The 25,612-nt window shown below is 55.8% G+C and overlaps 1 protein-coding gene across 1 annotated transcript in view; it reads right to left on the bottom strand.

Annotated features, from left to right (window-relative positions):
* CMIP (c-Maf inducing protein) overlaps positions 1-25,332 on the bottom strand; it is a 94,104-nt gene extending 68,772 nt beyond the window's left edge. The window contains exons 1-3 of the mRNA XM_040443211.1: positions 25,264-25,332; positions 22,844-22,969; positions 10,913-10,963 (exon numbers count right to left, since the gene is read on the bottom strand). Of these exons, the coding sequence (XP_040299145.1) occupies positions 10,913-10,963; positions 22,844-22,969; positions 25,264-25,317 (231 nt within the window). The 5' untranslated portion in view covers positions 25,318-25,332. The remainder of the gene's footprint in view (positions 1-10,912; positions 10,964-22,843; positions 22,970-25,263) is intronic.
* Between the last annotated feature and the right edge of the window lie 280 nt (positions 25,333-25,612).

The raw sequence follows: 25,612 nt of genomic DNA, 5'->3' as shown, positions 1-25,612 counted from the left end.
GTGCAACCGTGGACAAGCCCGGCACCCTTCCGGCAACTCCTTCTCGAAGGGCCTGATCAGACTCGGGGAAGATTTCAAGACAGCACACACAGGCAAGCCCTCAGCACAGCTCCTGACATTAGTAGGTACCTAACCATCGTTCTCTCTACCATAAAGAAAGCCCGTGAGGGCATGTGATCTCCCTGGGGTCACCCAGCCCTCTGCCACTTGTTAGCCTCAATCCCTGATGCTGCCCTCACTATTAGTTACGGGGCCCCGATGGCCCCTCATCGCTATTAGTTACGGGGCCCCGATGGCCCGCTGAGGGCCCCAGTGGCCTCCCCTCACTTCCACTGCACACAAGTGCTGGAGAAGTGGCCTGGAAGGACCTGTGCCCTGCCACGCTGTCCTGGCTGGGACAGCCCCGCCTCCTGGGAAAGGTGCCCTTTTCACCAGTCTCCCCGAGTCCCTGTGACCCCTCTTCGGCACAGAGCCCTCTCTGACCACGTGCCACAAATTAATCTGGATGCAATTCTGGCCTTCCCGACCTGAATGAAGCCAACCTGTGGCCAGGCCCATAAAAGGTCCGAGGCTGACTTCCGCCCATCCTTCTCCAGCTGCCCCGTTTTACCTCCCTTCGCAGAGGCAGACAGGTGACAACCCGTGACTTTCCCAGGCAGGGGAGAACCAGACCCAGCGTCTGTCTGGAAGCTTGACAACTTCTCCCACAAACAAGCCCCAAGAAGCAGAGGCCAGAGCCACCAGGCTAGACGTGGGTCGCAGCCACGCTCCACACACCATGCTCTGGGGGGTCATGAAGCAGGGTGGGCGGATGCTTTCCCTCCCTCTTTCAACTCAAGTCTGGCAGCAGGGGCTCTGTTGGCAAGAGTTCTGCCTCAAGGGAAAAGAGCAGAGTGACTGATTAGTGATGCCTGTCATGGGCTCCCTGGGGGCTGGTGGCATGAGTGGCTTGCATGGGCCTTCCTTCTTCTGGAACTGTCTGCCAGGACCCTTCTACGCAGAGGGAAACAGGGTCTTTGGTCATTAAAGCAGAGTAAGAATAATCAGCATCGATCTAACACTTTGTCACACGGCAGGTGCCCTTCTTTCACATTAAAATTTTTTTTAATGTTTATTTTTGAGAGAGAGAAAGTGAGACAGAGTGCAAGTGGGGGAGGAGCAGACAGAGAGGGAGACACAGAATCGGAAGCAGGCTCCAGGCTCCGAGCCGTTGGCGCAGAGCCTGACGTGGCGCTTGAACTCACAAACCGTGAGATCATGACCTGAGCTGAAGTCGGACGCTCAACCAACTGAGCCACCCGGGTGCCCCTGGCAAGTGCCCTTCTAAGTTCTTTGTTGCTATGGACGCATTTAATCCTTGGTCTTCCCAACCTGGCCTTACTGTGAGCCTCACCTCGTTTAGGAAGAAAAGGAGGCCGAGAGAGGAAAGAAACTAGTCCAGGGCCACATCACCAGTGAGTGGGAGAGCTGGGATTTGAACCCACGCAGCTTGGCTGCGAGCTCTCACCTTTGGGCACGGCAGAAATTATTCTTTTGGGAGCAAACTGGCAAATGTGGTAAAAGCCACAAAATATACCCCTACTCTTCCCAGGAACCACTGTTCTGGAAATCTGCCTTAGAATAGTGTTCCAGGGGTGGTTTCGTTGGCTGGGCATCCGACTCTTGATCTCGGCTCAGGTCATGATCTCATGGTTTTGTGGGTTTGAGCCCCATATCGGGCTTTGTGCTGACAGCATGGAGCCTGCCTGGGATTCGCTCCGCCCACCCCCCACCCCACCCCCCGCCGCCTCTCCCTCGCTCATGCTGTCTCTTTTTCAAATAAACAAACAATAAAAAAAAAAAAAAAAGTTCCAAGGAAGTAGGAGCTTAGATTCGGGAGAAACGCATGGCTGCATTATCCATAATTGAGGAAATGGGGAACGGCCTGAAAGCCCAACCACAGTGAGTCGTTTGGTAAATCAGGCCAAAGTCTCCTCACAGATGTTATGCAGCCATTGGATGCACGTGGGCCTGGACGCAACGAAACGCTCCAGCTGCAACGCTGTGCCGAAGCTGGTCGGACGGTCGGTGCTGTGCACCTGGCCACAGCCGCCAGAGCATCCGCGCAGAGGCAGATGAGGCCTGGAAGGGTATTGGCAAGAGTGACATCAGTCACTGGGTGGGGCCGGCAGCAGCAGAGTGCTCTGCCCTCGGTGTGGCCGCAAAGGCGTTTTCAAGGTGGCTATACAAAGGATGGGGAAAGCGAGAGGAAGCAAGACAGGGAGGAGGGCGATGGGGCCGAGGTGGGGGGAGAGCGGGGGTCACCGTCTTCCCTCCGGGCCAAGGGGCATCCTGGCTGGAGCAGGCCAGCCCACCAGGAGCCACACGGGAGCGGGGGTGGCCCAGGGCAAAGGGGAGTCAGGAGCAAGGCTGGGTGTGGGCACGTAGAGCCAGGACGCTGGCATCTGGGGACGCTGGGGACACAGTGTGTCTGGGACAGGTGTGGAGGCGGGGTGGTCCTGAGCTTGACCTTCCGGGCCCGGCACAGGTGGTCTGACAGTGTATCCTGGGGCACACGGGACAGGGTGGGGCCATCAGCCCTGACCTGTGAGAAGCGGGACTGCCAGGCCAGAGGTTAATTCACAGAATCCTTGTGGTGACGTCTGGGAGACTGAGAGAAAAATGAAAAGCTCTCATGACATGGTGTGTCAGACTGAAAACTGAGACCCTACGTGTGTGACACAGCAGAAGAGAAAGGAGGCAAGTCAGGCACCGCCAGCTCACAGGTGTGAGGAACTGTCCAGTGTGTGTATGTGTGTCTGTGTGTGTGTGTGTACAGGCACGCAGACACGTGTGCAGCTGGGAGCCGCATTCTCAGGGGTTAAGTTCCCAGGTTCTGGACGCAGAGTTGTGTCTCAGCCCCAGCTCCGCGATTTAATAGTTTTTGCCCCCAAGCAAGTGGTGTAACCCCTCAGCCTCAGTCTCCACATGGGGGAACTAGGGAAATTCGAGGCCCAGGCTCCTCCGCAGATTTGTGAGGGTTCAATGGGGTGACAATGGCCACCTGCTGCTTTGGCTGAGGGGGGAGCTGGATGAAGACTCGGGACACACGTGCTGGGGGACGCCAGCTCGGGGAGGTTTGCGGTCGCGAACAGAGGCGTCAAGGGGCCACAGACGCAGGACTAGAAGTGGCTCTTCCCCCGGAGGAAAGGCCCACGAGGGAAGAGGGAGGGAGGTCTGGAAGGAAGGTCATAGTTGGGGGGCGATGGCACCCGCTGTAGGGTCCACCCTCCCCCCCGGGAGCTTCCCTCTAGGGGCGGGGCATCAGCCCTAGGGCCCTCTGTCCCTCTGACCTGGTTGCCCGGGAATCTTGGCACCAGCTGGGGCTCCCCACCCCATGTGGAAATGGGGAGATGGGTCCAGCCTGCCAAGCGGGGCGGCCGGAAGGGAGAGGGAACCCAGGCTCCCGGCTGCAGTTTTCACCTCTGTGCACCAGGGACCCGGATGGTGGCTGTGCCTTGGCGGGGGCTCCAAGCACAGGACCGGCTCACCTCCACATCAGGCTCAGTGGCGGCCTGATGTGGACGCTGACTGGCTGTCCTTGGCGACGTCCTTGGCCCGCTCACCCATGAGACGGGGTGGTAAAGACCTGGAGGGCCGCGAGAAGATTCAGGAAGCGAATGCGCGTGAAGTGGCGGGCACGGCAGGGCTCAGAAACCCTCAGGAACGGCCAGCCACCCCCTACAGGTAGGGCCCTCTTGAGGACACTTCCCACCCCGCCCCAATTCTAAAACACGCCTCACGGGGGGCAGTGCCACGGCTGGGGGGCGCTAAGCCGCACTGATGGGGTGCCTGCGATGCTGTCACAGCGGCCACGCCTGCCGGCCCCCTTCCAACTGCTTCACGCACAGCGGAGCGTCCTGCCTACGACGACCCAGTGAGCAAGGTGCTGGATTACCCCCATTTGACAGAGGAGAAGACTGAGGCCCAAATGAACACACTCCATACCCGACACACTCCTAACGTGGTCACCCCCTCACGTGCAATGGTCTCTCTCTGACTGACATACCCGCCCCCTCACACATTCACTCACTCCCACACTCGTACATTCTCTCACACACACTCATTCCCACACACTCGCCCACACATTCACTCATACGTTCACTCCCACACACTCACACAAATTCACTTACTCGCACACACACTCACTTAACAATACTTACACACTTGCACACACATTCAATCACACGCTCACGCACATTCACTCCCACACACTCACTCCCACGTTCACTCTCACTCACATGCACGGGCATGTGCACTCCACATTCCTTCCCACCCTCCTGCTCTGTACAGAAGAGGGACAGAGCCCAGGACGGGGTGCCCACGAGGCCGTGGCCGCCCCGGGGGTTCAGGGGAACCTGCCTGGGGAGAGGAGGCAGCGTGGTCAGGGCGGACGCCAGAGAGGACACAAGCTGGGCCGGGACCTCCCCAGAGCCCGGTGCTTTCCTCTGCCCTGTAGCTTCGGGACGGGAAGATAGGCCAGCTTCTTGCCTCCCCCAGAATCCGCTCCTCCGCCCCTGGCACTTGGGATAGGCCTCGGGGGCTGTTCTTGGGACCCCGGCTTCCCTAGGGGATAAAATCATCTTGGTTTTCAAGGCTTGTGCACAACAGCCTATGCGAGAACCCCTCTCGGGAAGTGCAAAGGCCGTTTTCCCGCGCTGGAGGGACCAGAAGTGTCAGCCATGCCAAGTGGGTGTATCTGACTTCTTGGGGCTCCTTTATGGGCCTGGTGCGTGTCTCGGCCTGGCCAGGTACTCACCCACCCCAACAAGCTGTGTACACCCAGGCCTCTTGCCTCAAAACCCGGACGCAGAAACAGGCCAGTCTTTTCACAGCCTGTAAACACACAGCGTGCCCTTACGCGCCTGGCACACAGGGACAGGGCTGTCCCCTCATGGCCGTGCACATACAGGCAGGCCTGTCCCCTCACGGCCTTGTACACACAGACAGGCCTGTCTCCACAGGACCTGGCCTCCAAGGTGCATCTGTGAGTCAGAGATGAGGCCTCATTAACTCAGTACAACTGTTTATGCTTCCACACCCCCAGGGATTGGCCTCACGGGCTAAACCACCCAAACCAAACAGGGCTGGCCTCTCCAGGGAGCCCTCAGGACAGTTGCTCTGCCGCAGAGGATCCTGGGAGATCCCACTGCCCAGAGTAAGCCCAACCCACCCTCCTTCCTGGGCCTGGAGATGCTGGTTGTCCTCCTGTGGGAAGAGTCTCCCTGAACAGTGCCGGTCAAAGGGAGGAGGCCGGAGAGGAACAGCAGAGCTGCTGGGGGGCGGGGGGGGCAGGGAAGGGGATTCTGGGAGTTGGGACGCTGCGGGTCAAACCTCACTCCCATTCTGGGTTGCCTTGGGAACTTGGGCCAGTGACTCGAGATTTCAACACATGCATGACAGCAACAAGCGACTATTCAGCGAGATAACATGATGCTTCAAACACAGGGCCCGGGCTGAGGAAATTCCCCAAGTGGACCGTGACTGCACGAGAACAAAGTCTGACACTGAGGCCACCGAACCACGGGATTCCCAGGACGGAGCAGAGGCTGGCAAGAACATCACACAGGTATTGTATTTACACTGCCTTGTCCCACAGCACGACTTGAGGTACATTCCACGGGAGCATTTCTCAATCTTTTCCTAATTATTCTTCCCCCAGGAGCCTTTAAACATTTCTCCCCCATTTCCCTTCTTCTCTTTGAAATTAAATGCTAAAAAATAAGATATTAGGGGCACCTGGGTGGCTCAGTCAGTTGAACGTTCGACTTGGGCTCAGGTCATGATCTCATGGTTCGTGGGTTCAAGCCCCGCGTCTGGCTCTGTGCTGACAGCTCAGAGCCTGGAGCCTGCTTCGAGTTCTGTGTCTCCCTCTCTCTCTGCCCCTCCCCTGTTCTCTCTCTCTCTGTCTCTCTCTCTCTCTCTCTCTCTTTCTCAAAAATGAGTAAACATTAAAAAAATAAAATAAAATAAAAGATTTTGTTGAGTGGGGCTGAACTTTGGAGGGCCACATGCTATTGTAATAACTTAAGGTTTTTTTTAAGCCCCAGAGAACCAATTGTGGCCCCTCTGGGAACAATTCTCTGTTGAGAATGCCTTAGAGATACCAGAACAACTCCATAAAAACTAAACCAATGGGAATGTAGTATTTAATAGGCAACATTCTTCACCAGTAAAAGAATGGGTTTTCTACGTGCCCTGTGGCTTTAATATGCATATACGTGTTAGTATAGGTGAAAACCAACAAAAACAGTACTTAGAAAATTAAAAAAAAAAAAAAATCAAGCCGAGGCTGCAGGATTTCTCAAGTTCTTAGTTTTGACTTGTTAAAAAGATACTGAAAAGAAAATAAAAGGAAAAACCCAAGAAGGTTAGTTGTAAGTGCAGGGAAAAGAGAGGCTGTCACAGGAGAGGCAGAAGGTCACATCCTTCTTTGGACCCTTTAGTCCAAAGCTTCAGAATCAGGCAGAGCTGGATCAAGCAGCCCTACAAATGTGTACTAAAATCCTTTGTGTGGCTATGGATAAGTCACTACACCTCTCTGAGCCTTGGTTCCCCCATGTCCTGAATGACAATGAGCAGAAAAGTGCACAGCCATGCCTGGCACATCATAACTGCATCTGAATTCATGAACGCTTGCTAGAATCAATGCATACCATAAAACGAGTAAGCTACAGAACCAGAATTCGAATCCAAGTCTCTCGGCTCAATTTTGCTAGCCCAGAGTGCCTCCAAACACCTTAAATTTCTTTGCCACTTTGAAAAGGAAGGGGATGGCACAAAAATAGACACATAGACTAATGGAATAGAATAGAAACCCCAGAACTAGACCCACAAACGTATGGCCAACTCATCTTTGACAAAGCAGGAAAGAACATCCAATGGAAAAAAGACAGTCTCTTTAACAAATGGTGCTGGGAGAACTGGACAGCAACATGCAGAAGGTTGAAACTAGACCACTTTCTCACACCATTCACACAAATAAACTCAAAATGGATAAAGGACCTGAATGTGAGACAGGAAACCATCAAAACCCTAGAGGAGAAAGCAGGAAAAGACCTCTCTGACCTCAGCCGTAGCAATCTCTTACTTGACACATCCCCAAAGGCAAGGGAATTAAAAGCAAAAGTGAATTACTGGGACCTTATGAAGATAAAAAGCTTCTGCACAGCAAAGGAAACAACCAACAAAACTAAAAGGCAACCAACGGAATGGGAAAAGATATTTGCAAATGACATATCGGACAAAGGGCTAGTATCCAAAATCTATAAAGAGCTCACCAAACTCCACACCCGAAAAGCAAATAACCCAGTGAAGAAATGGGCAGTAAACATGAACAGACACTTCTCTAAAGAAGACATCCGGATGGCCAACAGGCACATGAAAAGATGTTCAGCGTCACTCCTCATCAGGGAAATACAAATCAAAACCACACTCAGGTATCACCTCACGCCAGTCAGAGTGGCCAAAATGAACAAATCAGGAGACTATAGATGCTGGAGAGGATGTGGAGAAACGGGAACCCTCTTGCACTGTTGGTGGGAATGCAAGTTGGTGCAGCCGCTCTGGAAAGCAGTGTGGAGGTTCCTCAGAAAATTAAAAATAGACCTACCCTATGACCCAGCAATAGCACTGCTAGGAATTTATCCAAGGGACACAGGAGTACTGATGCATAGGGGCACTTGTACCCCAATGTTCATAGCAGCACTCTCAACAATAGCCAAATTATGGAAAGAGCCTAAATGTCCATCAACTGATGAATGGATAAAGAAATTGTGGTTTATATACATTATGGAATACTACATGGCAATGAGAAAAAATGAAATATGGCCTTTTGTAGCAACGTGGATGGAACTGGAGAGTGTGATGCTAAGTGAAATAAGCCATACAGAGAAAGACAGATACCATATGGTTTCACTCTTATGTGGATCCTGAGAAACTTAACAGGAACCCATGGGGGAGGGGAAGGAAAAAAAAAAAAAGAGGTTAGAGTGGGAGAGAGCCAAAGCATAAGAGACTGTTGAGAACTGAGAGCAAACTGAGGGTTGATGGGGGGTGGGAGGGAGGAGAGGGTGGGTGATGGGTATTGAGGAGGGCACCTTTTGGGATGAGCACTGGGTGTTGTATGGAAACCAATTTGACAATAAATTTCATATATAAATAAAAAAAAAAAAAGAAAAAGAAAAGGAAGGGGAGCATGCATCCCTCCTCCAGTCTCATCAAAACTGAAACCAAGTTGCTCACGCTAAGATACCACTGCCACCTGGTGGCAGCATACCTAAATTATTGGAGTGGGGGCAACTGCCAAAGGAGGAAAACTGCCAGGGTCTTCTACACACCTAAGTCACAAGCGAATACTTATACAGGTAGAACAAACGTCCCCATCAACCACTTCACGAACGGGCTGCACACTGCCCGGCATTTACCAGTTCCTTGAAACTCTGACTTGGGTTTCCTGGACGCTTTTGGGGTTTGTTTGTTTTTGTTTTTGTTTTTAATTTAACAACCACAAAGAAACCAAACACCACTAACATTGAGTGCAGACATCCAGGTTTTCCTGGAAACTGCTAGAAGCTCAGGGGTCCCCACTTTTGTACTTGCTCAATCAATGGCCTAAATCCCACATGTAATCCTTCATGTTTAAATTTCACGTTTCGGGCGCCTGGGTGGCGCAGTCGGTTAAGCGTCCGACTTCAGCCAGGTCAAGATCTCGCGGTCCGTGAGTTCGAGCCCCGCGTCGGGCTCTGGGCTGATGGCTCAGAGCCTGGAGCCTGTTTCCGATTCTGTGTCTCCCTCTCTCTCTGCCCCTCCCCCGTTCATGCTCTGTCTCTCTCTGTCCCAAAAATAAATGTTGAAAAAAAATTAAAAAAAAAAAAATAAACTTCACGTTTCAAGATTGTCACTTTCCGATCATCTTTCTAAGCCAGTCAGTGTCCCGAAATTCAGCTTTCTATGCCCACCTTCTTAGTTAGCCCTCGTAGCTGCACACTACTCACGAATTCCCCGAGCGCTGCCTCTCAGGTGTTCCCATAGGCCGCAGACGACAGTTAAAGAAAATGCAGACTGGGACAAGGCAGGAAGCAGAGCTCTGTGGACTACCACTAAAAACAGCCAGCCGCTCCCTTGACATTGATCTTGGCCACCTTTGCAATGAGGCATTTTCCCAACCTGTCCAGGGGGCAGTTTGTCTCCAAGTGCTTCCTGCCCCTTCCTGAGCTAGGACAAAACAAGGCAATCACCTACTGAGTTTTCCGCTCACATGGAAAACACATACAGAGAACAGAATGGGGCAGAGGCCAGGCAGCCGTTGTGTGTGGCAGTGAAATGGCCTCTTCCTTCAGGTAGGCCCCCTGACCACACTACCCCTGTTATCTTCCCTGCCCCTGGAATGCTCTGGCATTCAACTCCCACATGGCCCCCTGCAGGTCCTGACGTAAGCCCTGCCTGTCTTGGGACACGCGGGGCCGCAGAGAGCCAGGCCCCAGGGACGCGGGGTAATCTCGCTGGGGAAACGGAGGTCTCAGCAGCACCTGCCGACTCTGTGAGCAGGAATGTGCCACTCTGCCTTCCTAGCCGCAGTCTGCTGCCTTCTGCCTACGTTCGCCAAGCTGTGGGCATGAGAGAGACCTAGGGGAGAACCCCGCCTCTAGCCCTGACCAGCTATGGGAGTGGGGCCAGCCTGGCCTCACCTTCCCCATCCATAAAATGGGAGCAGCGATGGGAATCAGCCTTATAAGGCTGTGGCAAGGGTGAAATGGTCACGAGGAGCCTAGCACACAGTAGGTGCTCAATAAATTCTCGTCCCTTCCCTCCCTTGGAGACTTGCATTGAGTTTCCAAGACTGTCACACAGCACAAGGCAAGTGGCCCTGCAGCTGTCAGCGGGGAGAGGAGGGGGGTGACCCTCTTTAGGGCCAGGAATGTAATTCTGCAGGGTGGTATTTCCGTCCTTGGTCCGGCTGTGATGAGCGTCCCTCTAGAGGCACGGGAGGAATTCCGAGTGTCCCCTCGGTCATCCCAACATGGCACGAGGCCTTAAACTCTGCACAGGGCCGGCCACTCATCCTCAGCGGCTCCCCGGCTCACTGTGAACACGACAGCTCAGGACGTGCCCCGGTCATCGCGGTCCTACCCTGCTGGCTCTGTGAGGCCACAGGACTGTCACGGCTTGTTCTAAACTAAAATTATCAGAAGGCGCGAGAGCCAGGGAGGCGGGGTGTTAAGTAAGGCGCTGACTGCATGTTCCACACGGGGGAGCACAACGGGGATTCCCCGGGGGGCTGGGAGGACCTTTCTCAGCAGATCTGGCCCCTGGGTCTCGAAAGTGACGAGCAGAGGACTGATTTCCTTATGTGCTAAAAGACTCTGGACCATCCTATGCAGAGCTCGAACCAGAAAACCGGGCCAAAGAACCAGGTAACGGACAGGAAGTGAAGAGCGGGGAGAATGGCTGGGTGGTGGACTCCCTGGAATACTTACATTTGGAGCAACCTTCCGAAGTTACTCTGAACCCAGAGCCCTGAGACCCTGAGCCTGCCTCACCCAGCCCCTCAGGCGGGCCCCTGTTCTGAAAGCAAGCCCTTCTATGGTCCTTTTGGAAGCAGGCCCAACGCTCTAAAGCTCCTGAGCAAAGTCAATGGCCAACGGGGCAGGAATGCCTTTTCGGCACTGCAGGGAGAAAGCCACCGGACGTCAGAGGGAGAAGGGGGAGAGGCTTTCGTGCACTGGAGGGATGCTCCCGGGCTGAGCTGTCTGGAAGGCAGGAGGCGTCTGCCCTCACGCCTCCGGGTAACAGACGAGGTTTGATTTGAGCCGGCAGGAGGCTGCCTGAGACGAGGCGGCCGCCCGAAAGCAGCCACCGAGTCAGGACTTACCTTCCACTGCAGCGAATGGAACCACTGGTCTCTCAGGTAGCTGTTGGCAGCCTGCAACGACAAGAACAGGACAGCAAGGTCCGGTCACCGGCTTGCAGCATGTCAGGGCACTACTGCGCAGGCCCCAGGTTGCCCCGTCCAGCAGGGTCTGCCCTGCGGCCCGAGCACAGGGACCCACCCAGCTGAACCTTTCGGGCGCAAAAACCGAAACAGAAGTGGCAACCGGGGGGACTTTTCTGAAATGAGTCATCACTGCCGCTGCGTGCTTACAATTTGCTGGGTATAAGTGACTCCAGACACTGGCTGCTTGAAGAGCTTTCACTGCACACGTACCTTGACTTCATTAGGATCACGGGAAGGGCCGGGGCGAGCGGAGAGAGGCACGGTGGTAGGAGCAGATCGGGTGCCTCCTTTCCACCAGGCACTGCTCCAGGCACCTGGCGCCTGTTATTCACGTGTTCTGTCATCAGCCCTCACAACAGCCCTGTGAGGTGACTAACGCTACGCCCATTTCACAGGGGGAGAAACTGAGTCTCTGATGTCTCACATCAACTAAGGACATTCAAACCCAGGCAGGCTGGCTTCAGAGCCTGTGGGTTTATGAACCTCTTGCCAACCGCAGAAAGTCATGGGAGAGAGCGCCTGGCCTTGAACTCAGGTGGACTCGAGTTAAAAATCACTGTGCAGGGAGCAAAATCTTCCCAGAGGTGCACCACCCTAGTTCGCAGACCTTGGCAACTGGGCCTGGATTTTCTTCTCCGTAAAACGGGGCCACTAACCCTATCTTGCAGGAATGCTGTGAGGATTGGGAAGGATTCCTGTAAGGTGCACAGAATCGGGCCTAGCACATAGTACGTGCTCACAAAGAAACACAGCCTCTGTCGTTACTGTCATCACTAATCTCTCTCAAGTGAATCGTGGCCCGAGGAAGGCCCTGCAATTGTCACGTTGCTGTGGCTCTCACCCCCGGTTCCAGCACGGCTCTGGGTGATAACAGCAATATTTATGGCTCATTTAATGTGCACCAGACACAGCGCTAAGGTCTATGCGTGGACTGGCTTGTTTGGTCCTGGCCAGTCTACCCTGGGAAGTCGGGACGGTCAGCATCGTCACCCCCTACAGTACAAACGAGGAAACTGAGGCTCGGGGAGGTTAAGAATGTTCCCACAGGCTCACAGGGAGTAGGTGTGGGACCAGGACTTGAACCCAGGCAGTCTGACTCATGCTGTAAACCACAAAGTTTCTGGCATTCCAAGTTTTCCAGTCACCATCCCTAAGGGCAGAAATGCAGTGTCTGTTCTCGCCTGACCCCGCAGCCCTCTGTTCTAAGTTGACCCTGACTTTCATGGTCCCGGGACTCTCACAAAGGCTGGAGCTTCTTTCCAAGTATGAAAGTCCAACTTCTGTTCCCAGCCTGCATGGACACACACACACACACACACACACACACACACACACACGCACAAGCGGGTACAACTTCGGGTCACCCTCTGTCAAGGGGATCCAGGTGCCCTACCCAGATCCTCGATGGGGCATCAGCTGCTCTCCTGGGGCACAGTTTGGGGAAATCTCTGGGCTTGAATAAACGAACCTGTTCTGTGGCCAGTGCGGGAGGGTAAGGGTACCAGGTCCCCGTGAGCAAACTCAGAGACTGGCAGACTGATACCAGCCTGTGGACACAAGGCAAGTTGGCATCTCTGCCCTGAGTGGGAGTGGGCCGGGGGACACCTTCCGTGTGATTCAGGGACCTCTGCAGTGGCCGAGTCTCCAAGAGACCTGGGTTCAAGTTCCCTGAAGACACAGAGCCTTTGTCACCTGACTGGGGAGGTGGTGGCCGAAGGGGAGTCTCACGGGATCAGCAGCACCCCGGAGGGTCTGTGGCTGACTCACCTCCCATCCGTGCTGACCTAGCTCTGTGGTCTTGTGACACTTCTTGTTCATTAGGATGAAAAAATACACCCCATGCTCAGGGAGAGCGACGCAAAGATCCCCGACAATGAGATAATCCACGCAAAACGCTTACTTAGCTCAGCGCCTGGCACGTGTAGACACTTTACAAACAGCACCGATCAGGATCCGTGCAGCCACGGCCTGTGGGGTGCTGATAAACGTGGAACAACAGGCTTGCAGAATAGAAAAGCCCTGATCACAGCATGTGCCACCTTCTGTGCTGTAAACGATCCCACTGTGGCTGCTTCCACGCCACAAGGAGGGAAATCCCTGGACCACAGTTGGGAAGAGACGCGTTGGATCTGCTCTCAGGGGTGGTCCCGGCCGGTGTGAGCCTACCCGGCACACGCCCAGCCCACAACCATCTCTGGGCTTTTTAACACACCCAAGTTGGCCAGAGAGAGGGGGGCAGGTGCGGGAGGCCAAATACAGGACCCCCAGAGATGGTCCACATGCTTGTCCTTGCGAAGGCCTCACCTTAGGTGGCAAATGGGCTTTGCTAAGATTTGAGGAAGTTAAGGACCTTGAAACGGGGAGGTCATTCTGTGTACTCTGGGTGAGTCAATGTCATCAGAAAGGTCCTTACAAGAGGGAGGCTGGAGGTCAGAGAGAAGAGACAGAAACAGAGGTTGGAGGGATGCGGCCACAAGCTAAGGGACACAGACAGCCTCTGAAGCTGGAAAAGGCATGGAAAGCTATTCTCCCAAGAGCTTCCGCAAGGCTCTAGCCCTGCTGACATCTTGATTTTGGCCCAGTGGGCCCCGTGCTGGACTTTTGGCCTCCAGAACTAGAAACAAACAAGTACTAAATTTGTGTTGTCTGAACCGCTAAAGGTGTGGTAATGTGTGACAGCAGCAGTAGAAAAGCGGTGTGGGAGGTATGGATAGTTAGTGCTCAGAGGGGCTGCTCTGTTGGTCCTGGGGGTGCACAGTGGGCCCGGGCAATGCCCATAAGGTGTCACTGGTTGGACTGAATGACCAAGTGAATGAGCTCCTTGAGGGCAGAGTCCTTTTTAAAAAAATTTTTTTTATTTTGAGGGAGAGCGGTGTGTGGGGGGGGAGAGAGAGAGACAGACAGTGAGTCTCTGAGAAGGAGGATCTCAAGCAGACTCCACACTCAGCACAGGGCCCGACTTAGGGCTCCATCCCATGACCCTGCGATCATGACCTGGGCCAAAATCGAGAGCCAGATGCTCAACCAACTGAGCCACCCAGGTGCCCTGAGGGCAGAGCCTTATGCCCAAATCCCCCGTGCTGATTAGCAGTCCCGGGTACCGCTGTGGGGCTGGCTGCACAAGAATGAATGAACACGCACACAAAGCAGGAGGTGAGAGAGCAGAGCAGTGGTAGGAAGCACTAGATAGTGACTCCCTTTCTGTGCCTCGGCCGCCGAATCGAACACAGACCTGGTCTCCCCGTGACCAGGCCCAGCCCTTCCCATTCTGGGAACCACCCCAGCATGCAAGCTCCTGTTGGGGATTTTTAAGGTGGGGGGGGGGCGCCCCTCCCTTGGTTGACTGTGAGGAGCAGGTGATCCAGGCCGCGTCGGTCGCGTCAGTCAGAAGCCCCTGCCCAGGACTCTGGGTCTTGAGCCAAGCAATGTGGGGATGAAGGGGTTAAGAATTCATCATGAGGCAGAGGGGTGTCTTCCGCTAAAGGGAAACCCTAGGCTGGGTGGGGCACGGGGCTACCACCTGCCTCAGCCTGTTCTCCAGGCTCCCGTCAATCCTTCCAGCATATTCCTTTTCTGCTGGAGACGGCCTGAGTCCATCTTGCCTGCTTACTTACGTCCAAGAGCCCTGACTGACCCACAAGGCACCAGTGGACACTTGTTCCTTCTCAAAAACGCATGTTCCAAAGCATTTTCTCTCCAGCTGTTCCTCCAGAAGGCGCTGGCCAGCCCCGGAGCGGCAGCCTCCCCTGCTTCCACCACGAGCCCTCCTCCCACCCCCCAGGTGGTCTGGCTCTGCCCGACCTCGACCTCCACCTCGAAGTGCCCGGCCTGCTGCTAAGCAGAGATGGCTGTGCACGTTTCTTCCCCTGCCCTGGTGCCTGGGGCCGCGTCCCCAGGTGTCCGTTGGGTCTGCTGTGTCCTGTTTGACAGCAGCCTTGCGGTCTAGAAGGGGAAGAAGGTTCCTTCAGCGACACAACCCCATCTCACCTGCCCTGCTCACCTCCCCTCTCGGCCTGACCTTTCCGGCAGAACCCCCTGCATGTTCCAAGTCCCTCCTCACGTGGGAGAGCCCCCGCGCCTGCCCACACCCAGCTTCCCAGCTGCCTCCATCATCCCGTGAGCATCTCAACTGGAGGAGGTCAGAGTCACGTTCTGGAAAGAACGCAGGTGTGGGTTCAGTGGAGCAGTTGGTGGATCCCAGCTGAAAACAGCTGTGTGACCCTGGACCACCCCGCCTGTACCGTGGACCCGGGGAGCCTGCCTCCCCAAGGCACGGGGCTGAACTGAGACGCACAGGGCAGGAACCCCGGCTGATGTCACCTACCAGGCACCGAGCAAACTGCTCTGCACACCTCACTCTGAGGAGAGGCACGGAGGCTCTGAGCAGGTGGGAGGGCCCTGCCACCCGCCTGGGAGCTGACCCAGCCCGACCCCTGACCACACCATCGCCCTCGCTGCTACAGCTTGTCTGGCACGCGCGCGCCCCTTCTCTGTCCTCCGCACCCCTCGCCCCTCCAGCACTTTGGCTGGGACCACGCTCCCCGCCCTCCTTCCCGCCACTCTCAGAGCCCCATCCCGCTCACGGGACTGGGAAAGGAGACAGAGTCCCGTCGGATTAACTGCTACCTCCCCGGTGAAGCCGGGGTCACCAAGTTCGCCGAGTGGACTCATGACACGGGGGCAAATGCTGGAGGTGCCATCCGGTTCCGTGCCTCCACTCCAGGGAGGCAGAGACAGCAGACGTCCCCCACCCCACCCGCTGGGCTCATCATTCCCCAGCGCGACCGGGAGGAGAGGTGGCCACAGCCCTCGCTGTGCCCTCTGGGCTGGCTGCACTTTGGAGGAAGACAGAGGCCGCGGCTACGTTCGTCCATCATAACAAATGAGGCTCTTTGAACTGGAGGCTCAAAGGGATTTCAAGGATCACCCATTCAGGAGTTCTTGGTTTTTGAGGGGATTTATGGGAATCTGAATCCCTTTGAGAACCTGAAACAAGCTGCAGAATCACACCCAAGTACAGTGCACATGTGTCCACTGCACAGACATGCAGGTGCACGCAAAGACACCCACAGACACACACACACACACACACACACACACACACACACACAGAGGCAGTTTTGGAAGACACCACGGGCCGTAGGTTAGGGACCCAATTCTAGCCCAGCCCATCCCTTCCTGCCACGCTTCTGATGAGCAAACTGAGGCCCAGATTTGCGGTGGTCTTATCAGCATCCTCCCGCACAGTGTCCAGCTCTCCTCCCAGCACGTGGCAGGTACTCGGAGCCACGGGGCTGGCCGTGGCCAACCAAGTGTGAGTGGATGTGACCTGCGTCACTTCCAGTGGGGCCTCTACGAGCCAGCACGCTACTTAGCAGGGTAAAACCAGGAACATGCCAGACGGCACTGGCTCCATGAGCAGTACTCCCCGCTGACCCACAACGGACACGTGGCCCGAGTGAGAAAAAATCCTTTGCTGTTTTGAGCCACTGAGAAGCTGGGGCTGCTTTGCCACGGCAGCAGAACCGAGCATGAGCCGGCTTGCTTCGCTTCTCACGCAGCTTTCACACCGGACACACATCCTACCGGGAACACTCTGCCTTCCTCCTCCCTCAGGGCCCGCTGCGCTACTCACCCTTCAGTTCTGCCCCGAATTCCTCTCCCCCCTTTCCCTTTCCCTCGCCATCCCGGACCACCTCAGGCGGTGGAAGCTCATCTAACTGCCCTACCCTGCCCTGCGAGTGCTGATCTCATCGTTCTTCTCTCTCTCCAGGCCGTGAGCTCCATGAGGTCAGCAACCACGTCTGATTTACTCACTACTGCGTCCGCAAAACCCAGAGAAACGTCTGTTAAATGAAAGACTGGCTGGGATGTTGAATGGATGACTGGATGGACATGTGGATGCATGGATGACGGACGGGTAGACGGGTGGACGGACAGATACATAAATGGATTGGGTGGGTGGAGAGTCAGATGGATGGGTGAAGCATGACCCGTCCTGCTCGTTGGAAGAAAACCTCATGTGCAGTCAGGCTTCAAAAGAACTACTCAGTCTTGATCCCGTCTCCTCCCCAAGGTGTATCTGATCGGGACTAAAAAAGAGTCACGGCAGTCTTTCCCCGAAAACCTCCTATGACCAGGCACAGTGCTAAGTATTTTACGTGCAGTAACGCTGGTCCTCACAACAGCCAAGGAGGCAGGTCCTACAACTCCAGCTCACAGACAAGATCAGGGCCCTGGAGAGGTTACTGCTGCTCGTCCAAGGCCGCACAGGCTGCCCGCCCCCAACACGAGAGCCATGTGTCTGGGCTCCAGCAGGCTTGCAGGAACTGGGCTGGGGAATCAGAAGGCATTATGCCTGGTGAAAGGTGGAGGGGAAGGACTCGGCTCGGGTTCCAATCCCCACGTCGCAAACAAGAGAAGGGGCCAGAACTTTCCTCCCGAAGAGGGGCGGCACATCTCTCACTGATGGAGCCGGAGAGCGTGGGCCACGAACTGCTCCTTCTTCTGGTTTGTCTGGTTTCGAAGAAGGACGGATGCTGCTCGGGGCGCGGGGCGGGGGGATGTCTGGGATCCCGACATATCACCTCTAAGTGACTCCCAATGGAAAGGAGAGGTCCACTCTGGACTGGGCTGTACGTGGCCCGGAGGAGAGGGTGAGTTTCTGCACAGGGTTTCTATACTGCTGTATGGGCAGCTGAGCCAGGACGACTTGGCCCCGTGGGACACAGGGTGCAGCTCAGAGTCCTGGGGGGGGGGTCACTGGATTCAAGCATGGGAAAGAGCCCCTGGAGGCAGGCAGGCCTGCTCAGGCCAGTGCTAATTTCTCCTAGCGATAAATCTTTCTAATACTGGAAGGGCCTCGTTCCAGGCAAATTCTGCCTAATTTCCTCTTCGAAAGTTGCCAAGTTCTCTCTCATTGTTGTATTGTCTCGAGAGGTGAGAAAAACAGCCAAGGGTGCACTGTGGGTGACTGTTCCCAAGTTCTCCTTCCTGGCCCAACTTCTTAGGGAAAAAACAGCACGTGCTTTTCAGACCGGAAAGCTCTTTCTCACTGGCTTCCAGTAAGAAGGGAACCCACCCTGTCCCTGCCCCTGACGCCTGGCCTCTGGAGATCCTCTTGGGAGAAGAGCCGGTCTCTGAGACCATCGGGAGACGAGAGTCTCTTTGTTCTGGTTCCGCCTAGACCCTGTTTTAGGAGCAGGGGGCTCCTGTCTACTTCTCACGGATGGGCAGAAACCCAACTGCAAGGCAGAAATCCCCAGATGATGGGCGCCACAGGGCTCTTTAATGCTGGCTACCCCACCCCACAGGCCGGCAAGGAGCCCCCCCGCCCTGGACGCTTTCATTGCACCGTTTATGTTCTTATGTAGTTACTTCCTCACAATGAAACATCAGCACAAAGGGCATTAAGGGGGGAAAGAAGATAAATAGGCCCTTTCTGCACCCGGGGATTCTAATAACATGGCATTAGGGAGCTCATGCTGAAAAACACAAAGCTTCCAGAAAGACACCAACTGGACAAGGCTGGGAGGCTGGTGCCTTTGTCTGGGGATTCGACCTGCTGGCACATCGCTCGGGCTCTCTGCGCTGGGAGAAGGCACGGTTGCCAGAGATCGTCTCTTAACCTTCCCTGAACTCGGATAGGTCAGCTCCCAGAGGTCTGAGCGAGGCACCGATTCAAATTCTAACAAAGCAGCTTTGTCAGGAGGTCCCTGGGAGAGAGACGGAGGTTGGAGAGGGAGGAACAAGAGGGAGGAGGAGACACAGAGGCAGTTAAGTCAAGACGCACGGAGAGAAGGGCCTGGGGTGGAGAGAGGCTTGGGATGGAGAAAGACATCAGAAAAAAAAACAACAAAAAACTGTAAGAGAAGCAGAGAGTGAAATACAGCGAGAGAGAGGGAGACACGGGGAGAAGAGAAAGTGTCAGAGACAGACAGAGGAAAACAGATTCACGTGGGTACGAGAACCCGAAAGAGAGACCAAGAGCGAGAGCCTGGCAGGCGAGGGTGGGGACCCCTGCAACCCCAACATCACCCCACGGGAGGGAACAGCCGTGCACATGAAGTAGGACGTGACCCTCTTCCGAGCTGCTGGAACAGGCCAGACCCTCCGGCCTTGTGAGGTTACTTCCTCTGGCAGGGAGGCGGTGCGTGGAGCACGGGGCCGCGACGAGAAGTTCCAGGGTCCAGCCCCGTGCAGCACTTCCATCATTCTGCGATGACGGAAACGGTCTTTATCGGCACCGTCCAAGCAGCAGCCGCTAGGTCCGTGTGCTATCGAGCACTCGAAATGCGGCCAGTGGACCGTGGATCTGCATTCTCAACTTGATTCAGTAAATTAAAATGCAGACAACCCAGTGTGGCTAGTGGCTGCCGGCGGAAGGCACCACTGGAGGGGGGGCATTTCACCCTCTGCCTGCCCTGTGGCCAGGGGCACCCAGACCCAGAAGAAGCTGCTCCAGGCGGCCTTGCCCCCTGAGCACAGCGGGCTGCGTCCTGGTCCTTCCTGCACGCACGGCAGGGAGGACTGCTCAGTCATGCCACAGCTCCGGGTCCCATCACACAAACCGGGACAAACCCAAAGAAGGGTCCTGCGGACTGTGTCGACAGCACGTGAGGAGCGCTGCCCTGGGGCTTCAGGTACCTTCCAGCCCAAAGCCCATCTCCAAGATAACTCGGAACCCACTTATGTAACAAGGCGGCCACACACCACCCATGAATCTGGGGGGGGGGGGGGGGGGGGGGGGGGGAGGGCCATGATGAGAAGGAAGCAAGGTGGAAGCTGGTGGAAACGGCGGAGGGAGAGGCTGAGGTGGGGGGGGTTGCACCCACCTGGGCTCCCCGAGTAATGGGGTGGAGGGCGTGTGTGAGTCCTGCTCTCCTGCTCCAGCCTCTGTCCACCGGAGCTGGGGGGGGGCAGCGAGCAAGGGGGGTGCTGGCGCAGGCCCGCCTGTCGGCTCGGCAGGGGGAGCTCTGACGCGAGGCCACGGCCGGACGCAGCCCCAGCCAGGCGAGTCATAACCGCCGGCCCGCAGCCACGGCCTGGGTTAAAGGGACATTCCACTGCCCAGCAACCCACATCCCTCTAAGCCTCCCTGCCCCTCCACCCCTGGGCGAGCGGCATTCGGGCCTTCCTTGGGGGGACGCCGACCCCTCCAGCCCCAGGAACAATGCGACCCTCCTGCCGGTCAAGCAGCAGCCACTATACAGCCCAGGAGATTGGGGCTCAGGGCCCTCCCCACTCTAGCTGGACTACTTCAAGGTTTCCCTCCCTCCTGCCTCCCTCTGGTGCTCCCTCTCTGTCCTGCAACTAGACTGATCCCTCTACTGTCCCTTCCAACCCGTAAGAGCTTTCCATGGCTCCCCATTGCCCTCGGAACATAGCCTTGGCTTCTTCAGTCGGCTAATAAGACCCATAGAGTCTGGCTGTGACCCAAGAGCTCTGGACATCATCCACAGGGCCCTGAACCTGCCTCCCCCTCTCTTCCAGCGCAGCAAACACCCCCTCTCTCACATTCATGCTTTGCACCCGCATTCCCTCTGCCCCGAGTGTGTGCCCCCCATCCTGGCACACTCCTACTCATCCCTCTATGCCCCACTATAACGTCGCCACCCCTGGGGAGCCTTCTCTGCCCCCCCCCCAGGCCGAGTGAGTCAGTCCCTGCCCTCTGGGATGTGCCTCTATTTTAGCTGTTATCTCTGTAGTCACGTGTTTAGAGCTCGGTCTCCCCAGAGAGCCCCACAACTCTTCGAGGATGGGGCCAAGGGGCTCATTTACCTTCCTCCCCCAGCACAGGGGGCAGGCCGGCTCGGTGCTCTGTGAGTCAGTAGGATTGTCTCTGTACCCCTCTTCTCCAGCTTTCCACAGGATGCTATTACTGTCCCCACCCGCCGAATGTCCCGCCGCTGCTCAGGTCCCAGCCCAAGGGGGCCGGAAGTGGCTGCCCCCACAGACTCCAGATGGCAGCTGTCAGAGGGGCCGGAAGGACAGACAGGAGAGTTCTGCTGGCTGGGCTGGGGGGTGGGGAGGAGGGAGAAGGTGAGGGCAGGTAGAAGAAAGACAGCCAAGTGCAGAGGGCGCCAGAGCTGAGAAGAGAACAGACGGGCGGCCATGGTGTTGGTGTCCTCCAAGGGACGACAGGAAAGAAGAGGATTTTTCTAAAGAATTAGCTCTTAGAGTCAGCTTGTTGAGCTCAGCATTCCTCAGAGGCCAGACCATGTGCCTCTCGCCTTCAATGTTGTTACACAATCTAGTGGCCGCCTTGGAAATGCGTTTTAGGGAACATCTCTGCAGGCTCAGGGCAGATCTCCCTGGAGTGACAGAGCTAGAAAGAATATGTTCCTAAAAGAAGGGCCTGTTCTCCCGAAGACAAGAGAATGAATTCTCTCTAGATGAGCACTTTCTGACTCGGGGTCCCTGCCCAAAACGACACAGGACACATCACATGTATACACCGCTGCAAATTTTTCAGCCACGATTCCTTGCCTGGTGGACCCACCTCTCCCGGACCACAAGGTCCTGGAAGGGCCATGAGAGGACACAGCCCCCCTATGGTCAAGGCTGGGTATGTAACCTAGGGTGGGGCCATCCCTGGGACATAGGGGACTACAGCGGGGCCAGTCAGAATCTTCTATGAGATTTTACTGAAGGGTACTGGAAGGAAAATGGGCTCTCACATTTTTAAGGACATAAGTCCCTCTTTCCCGGGGTGCCTGGGGGGCTCAGTCGGTTAAGCAACCGACTCTTGATTTTGGCTCAGGTCGTGATCTCACGGTTCATGAGTTGCAGCCCTGAGGCGGGCTCTCTGCTGGCAGTGAGGAGCCTGCTTGGGATCCTCTCTTCTTCCCTCTCTGCCCTTCCCCTGCTCATGCACCCACGTGTATGCTCTCTCTCAAATAAATAAATAAACTTAAAAAAAAAAAAAAAGTCCATTTTTCTCATGCATGGAGAAACCGTCCCTGACAATGAAGCCAATGCACAGAAAGAGAGCCAGGAAATGGAGACAGAGAGAGTTTCTGAATACTATTATCACTTGACTCCTGGATCAAGCTATGCCTGAAGGCCTCTCTTATACTTCCCAGTTACTTGAACACAATTACAGCATCAAATTCTTTTCGCTTCAGAGAGTTTGAATGTTTGTATCATTTCCAAACAACAGCCCTGACCGATACGCACAAAATGCACCCTTTTCCAAGGGGACAGCTCTGGGGGGCTCAGTCGGTTGACCTTTGATTTCGGCTCAGGTCATGATCCCAGGGCCGTGGGAGGGAGTCCCGCATCAGGCGCTGGGCTGAGCGGGGAGCCTGATTAAGACTCTCTCCCTCTGCCCCGTCTACTGCTCGTGGTGTGCACACTCCCAATCTCTCTCTCTCTCTCAAAGGACAAAAAAAAAAGACTGAGACCGACGAGAAGAACCTCCTCCTCACTCGAAGTAGAGCAAAAGGTGGCATGTGTTGCTTACTATGGCCTTCTAAGGCCTAAAAACATGCCTTTGTGCCTCAGTTACCTCATCTGTAAAATGGAGATCAAAAGACCCATTTCTCAGGTTTGTGGCGAGAAGGAAAAGCGTAAGACATAAGGTTCCTGGGCTGCAACGGGCAGGCGCTAGGAGCTCAGTCTGTGCACATTCCCTGCTCGTCTCCCAGAGAGGGCCCCACGGTTTATACCTCTCTTATGCTGGAGAAGAATGTGCCCTAAGCTAACTAACCTTCCCTCCTGGGAGCTGGCCGTCTCCTCTGAGGAAAGCGGAGTGCGAGAGCGCGGAGGGGGCAGAGGAAACTGCTTGTTCATGTTTGTCTCTCCTACCTGCAGTAAGACTGTTCCCCCAGGGATTGTGAGCTGTAAACAGTACTTCGGGGCATTCTCCCAGGACAGCAGCTGAACGTCTTCAATAGCGCTGTAGGAGACCGAGTTTTCCATGTACCCAGTTGGCTGCAGCAAAAAGAAAAAAAGAAAAAGAGAGAGAGAAGACACACATTGGTTACAAGATCAGGCACAGTATCCATGCCTCAAAGAAGGTTCCAGAAAACATCCTCCCACCCCCCCCCCCCCATTCTGGCAACAGGCAAATTGAGTTGGTACAGACACGGGGCGACTCTGGAGACCAAAGGAACTCCGTCTTTCCTAGCATCCCAGCTGGCAGGAAGGGACTGCAGTGGAAACTCGCCCCCGTGTTTGGAGCTGTAGAGTCGGGACCAGACTGGGGGCACCTTAAGGGCAAAGCCTGTACCCTGTTCCTCTGGGCGTTCGCGGGGCCCAGCACAGGGCAGAGCCTGGATCCCTCCAGCCCTCACTGTGTCCAAGCCACTGCCTTCTCCTGCCCAGAATGCAGTCATAGACCCCCTTCGATTTCCCGGTCTCGTCTCCCCACCCAGATATCCACTCTCCACTCGAGACCCAGGGCCACATTCCAAGTCGACGAACTGTATCCCCCTATTCCCTGTTCAGTGTCCTTCCACAGCTCCCGGTGGCCCAAGCACGAATCCCACGTGCCCCTCCACCCCTGCCAGGCTCCTTCCTCCAGCCGCACCCACTTTCTCTTCCCCGTCGGCCCTCCCCAATGGCCCAACCGGTGGCACCACACAGTTAGCCTGCCCTTTGTCCCCAAACGGTTGTGGCCCAATCCCTGGCATCTCCTCCTCCACTGTCCAGGCCTCAGCTCCACAGGTCTTCTGGGGGGCCTGCTACCCCCCAGACCCTAAAGCCCACCTGGCCACATCCTTCCCTGTGCCCTCGGCGCTCCGTGCACCCCATTTAATCACTGTGGACGCCTACCATATGTCATCTACTGATGCCTGCCTCCTGGCCAGGCTGCAGCTCCGTAAGGTCAGCCCCACGTCTGTCTTGCTCCCTGCCCTCTCTCCACAGAGCCTGGCACATGGCAAGGGCTCAACAATTTGTGTCAAAAGGAAGAACTGGAACAGCTTTCGTCGGTCAATGCTGGGGTGAGGGCAGGGAGAGAGAAACTCACAGCCGCTCACTACTCTCTGAGGGAGCTCCCCTGTCACGGAGAGAAGGCACCAGGAGCCAAGGGGATGCACTGGTCACCAGGTATCAGCAGCGTCCTTATCGCCCTGACCCCAGGAAGCCATACTTTAGCAGAGCCAGAGGCAAGCGTAGCTTAGCTGAGAAGGCAGAATGTGACGGCTGACACGTCCCCAGCCGTGACACGCGCCAAGCGAGGTCTCCTTCCATCCTCACAGCGGCCCCGTGGAACAGGTGCCAGGGCCATCCCGCCGCACGATGAGGAACCTGAGGTGTCACATGACTTGCCCAAGGTAGGCCAGCTGGGACGGGGGCTGGCCAGGGCCGAACCGAGCTGGTGACTCAGGAATCGGTGCCCTACCCACTCCCCACTGAGCTGCACACAGGAGGGGGCGCAATGTAAAACCCATGGCCTGACGAGTTCATTCTACCATCAGGATTTAGGACCGCCACCAGGTTTTAAATTTCCATTTCTGTCTGCCTAAGTTGAGATGCAGTGGTGGTGGTAGAGAGGGCTGAGGGCACAGGCTGCGACAAATTTCCCTGATATGATCGGTCACTGGGCTCAGGAAGGGAGAGAGGTTGACCAATACATTCGTTCTTTCATTCATTCATTTACTCATTCACTCATCTGACGTATTCGTTGGGCATCTATTACGTTATGGGCCCATATGCCGGATGCTGGAGATACAGCAGTGGATGAGACAGGAGCCCAGGGGGGCAAGGAGATAACAAACCAAATACACAGATAAACAGCAGGTGCTGCACCAAGAATCCAAGAGGGTGCGCTCACAGGGGCTAAGAGCTGCGGTGCCCGGTGCCCCGGAGAGGTGGAGGAGAAGTACGCCCCGGAGCTCGGAGCTCGTGGCCAGTGCAAAGGCCCAGGCGTGGGAACAAGCTGGGCGTGTTCAGGGAGGAGACTGCCCAAAGGAGGAAGGCCACTCCCAGAGGGTCCTGTGGGCCCAGCCAGGGGTCTGGGGTGGAGTGTTGCTTGGGGAAGAGACTCGGGAGGAGGGGACAGAAGCAGGAACAGCCTGGAGGCTCCAGAGCAGGTCCCTAGCAAACAGAGGCGATGTGGGGGGGGGGGGGGGGGAGGCAGCAGGGGAGGGGCAGTCAGATCCCTTCTGCCCTTCCCCAAAGGCACAGAGCCCACCCCTCAGCACCAATCCCAGGAGCCTCTGTGTCTGACCAGGACAGTTGCCGTGGTGCATCCCAGAGGCAGATGTGTGGGCTCCCCTCACCTTGCAGCCTGTGCCTGCGCCCCATGCACTGTTCCGTTCTCGGTATTCCGCCATCAATGACTCAGCTCTGACTGCACATCTCGTCCCGAGAATATCCGTGCAACCAGGGGCTCGGGGGATTGGTTAGACACTTATTATCTGAACCCACGTTCAAGTATTTATTGTGTGCTGTCTCCCCTGCTAGTGTTCCAGCACAAGAGCAGAAATCTCCACCTGTTCTGTTCCAAGTGCCCAAACAGACCCTGGCACTGAGACGGGGGCGCTCATTTCCTCCTAAATGAAGGAATTATTTTCCTGAATAACACCGTGTTCATCCATGGATTACTTCTAATCATGACACAGAACATAC

Source organism: Herpailurus yagouaroundi, unplaced genomic scaffold (assembly GCF_014898765.1).
Source record: "Herpailurus yagouaroundi ecotype Mexico unplaced genomic scaffold, PumYag 190, whole genome shotgun sequence".
NCBI lineage: Eukaryota > Metazoa > Chordata > Mammalia > Carnivora > Felidae > Herpailurus > Herpailurus yagouaroundi.
Note: the sequence above shows the minus strand (reverse complement) of the source record. Positions and strands in the feature narration are given on the sequence as shown.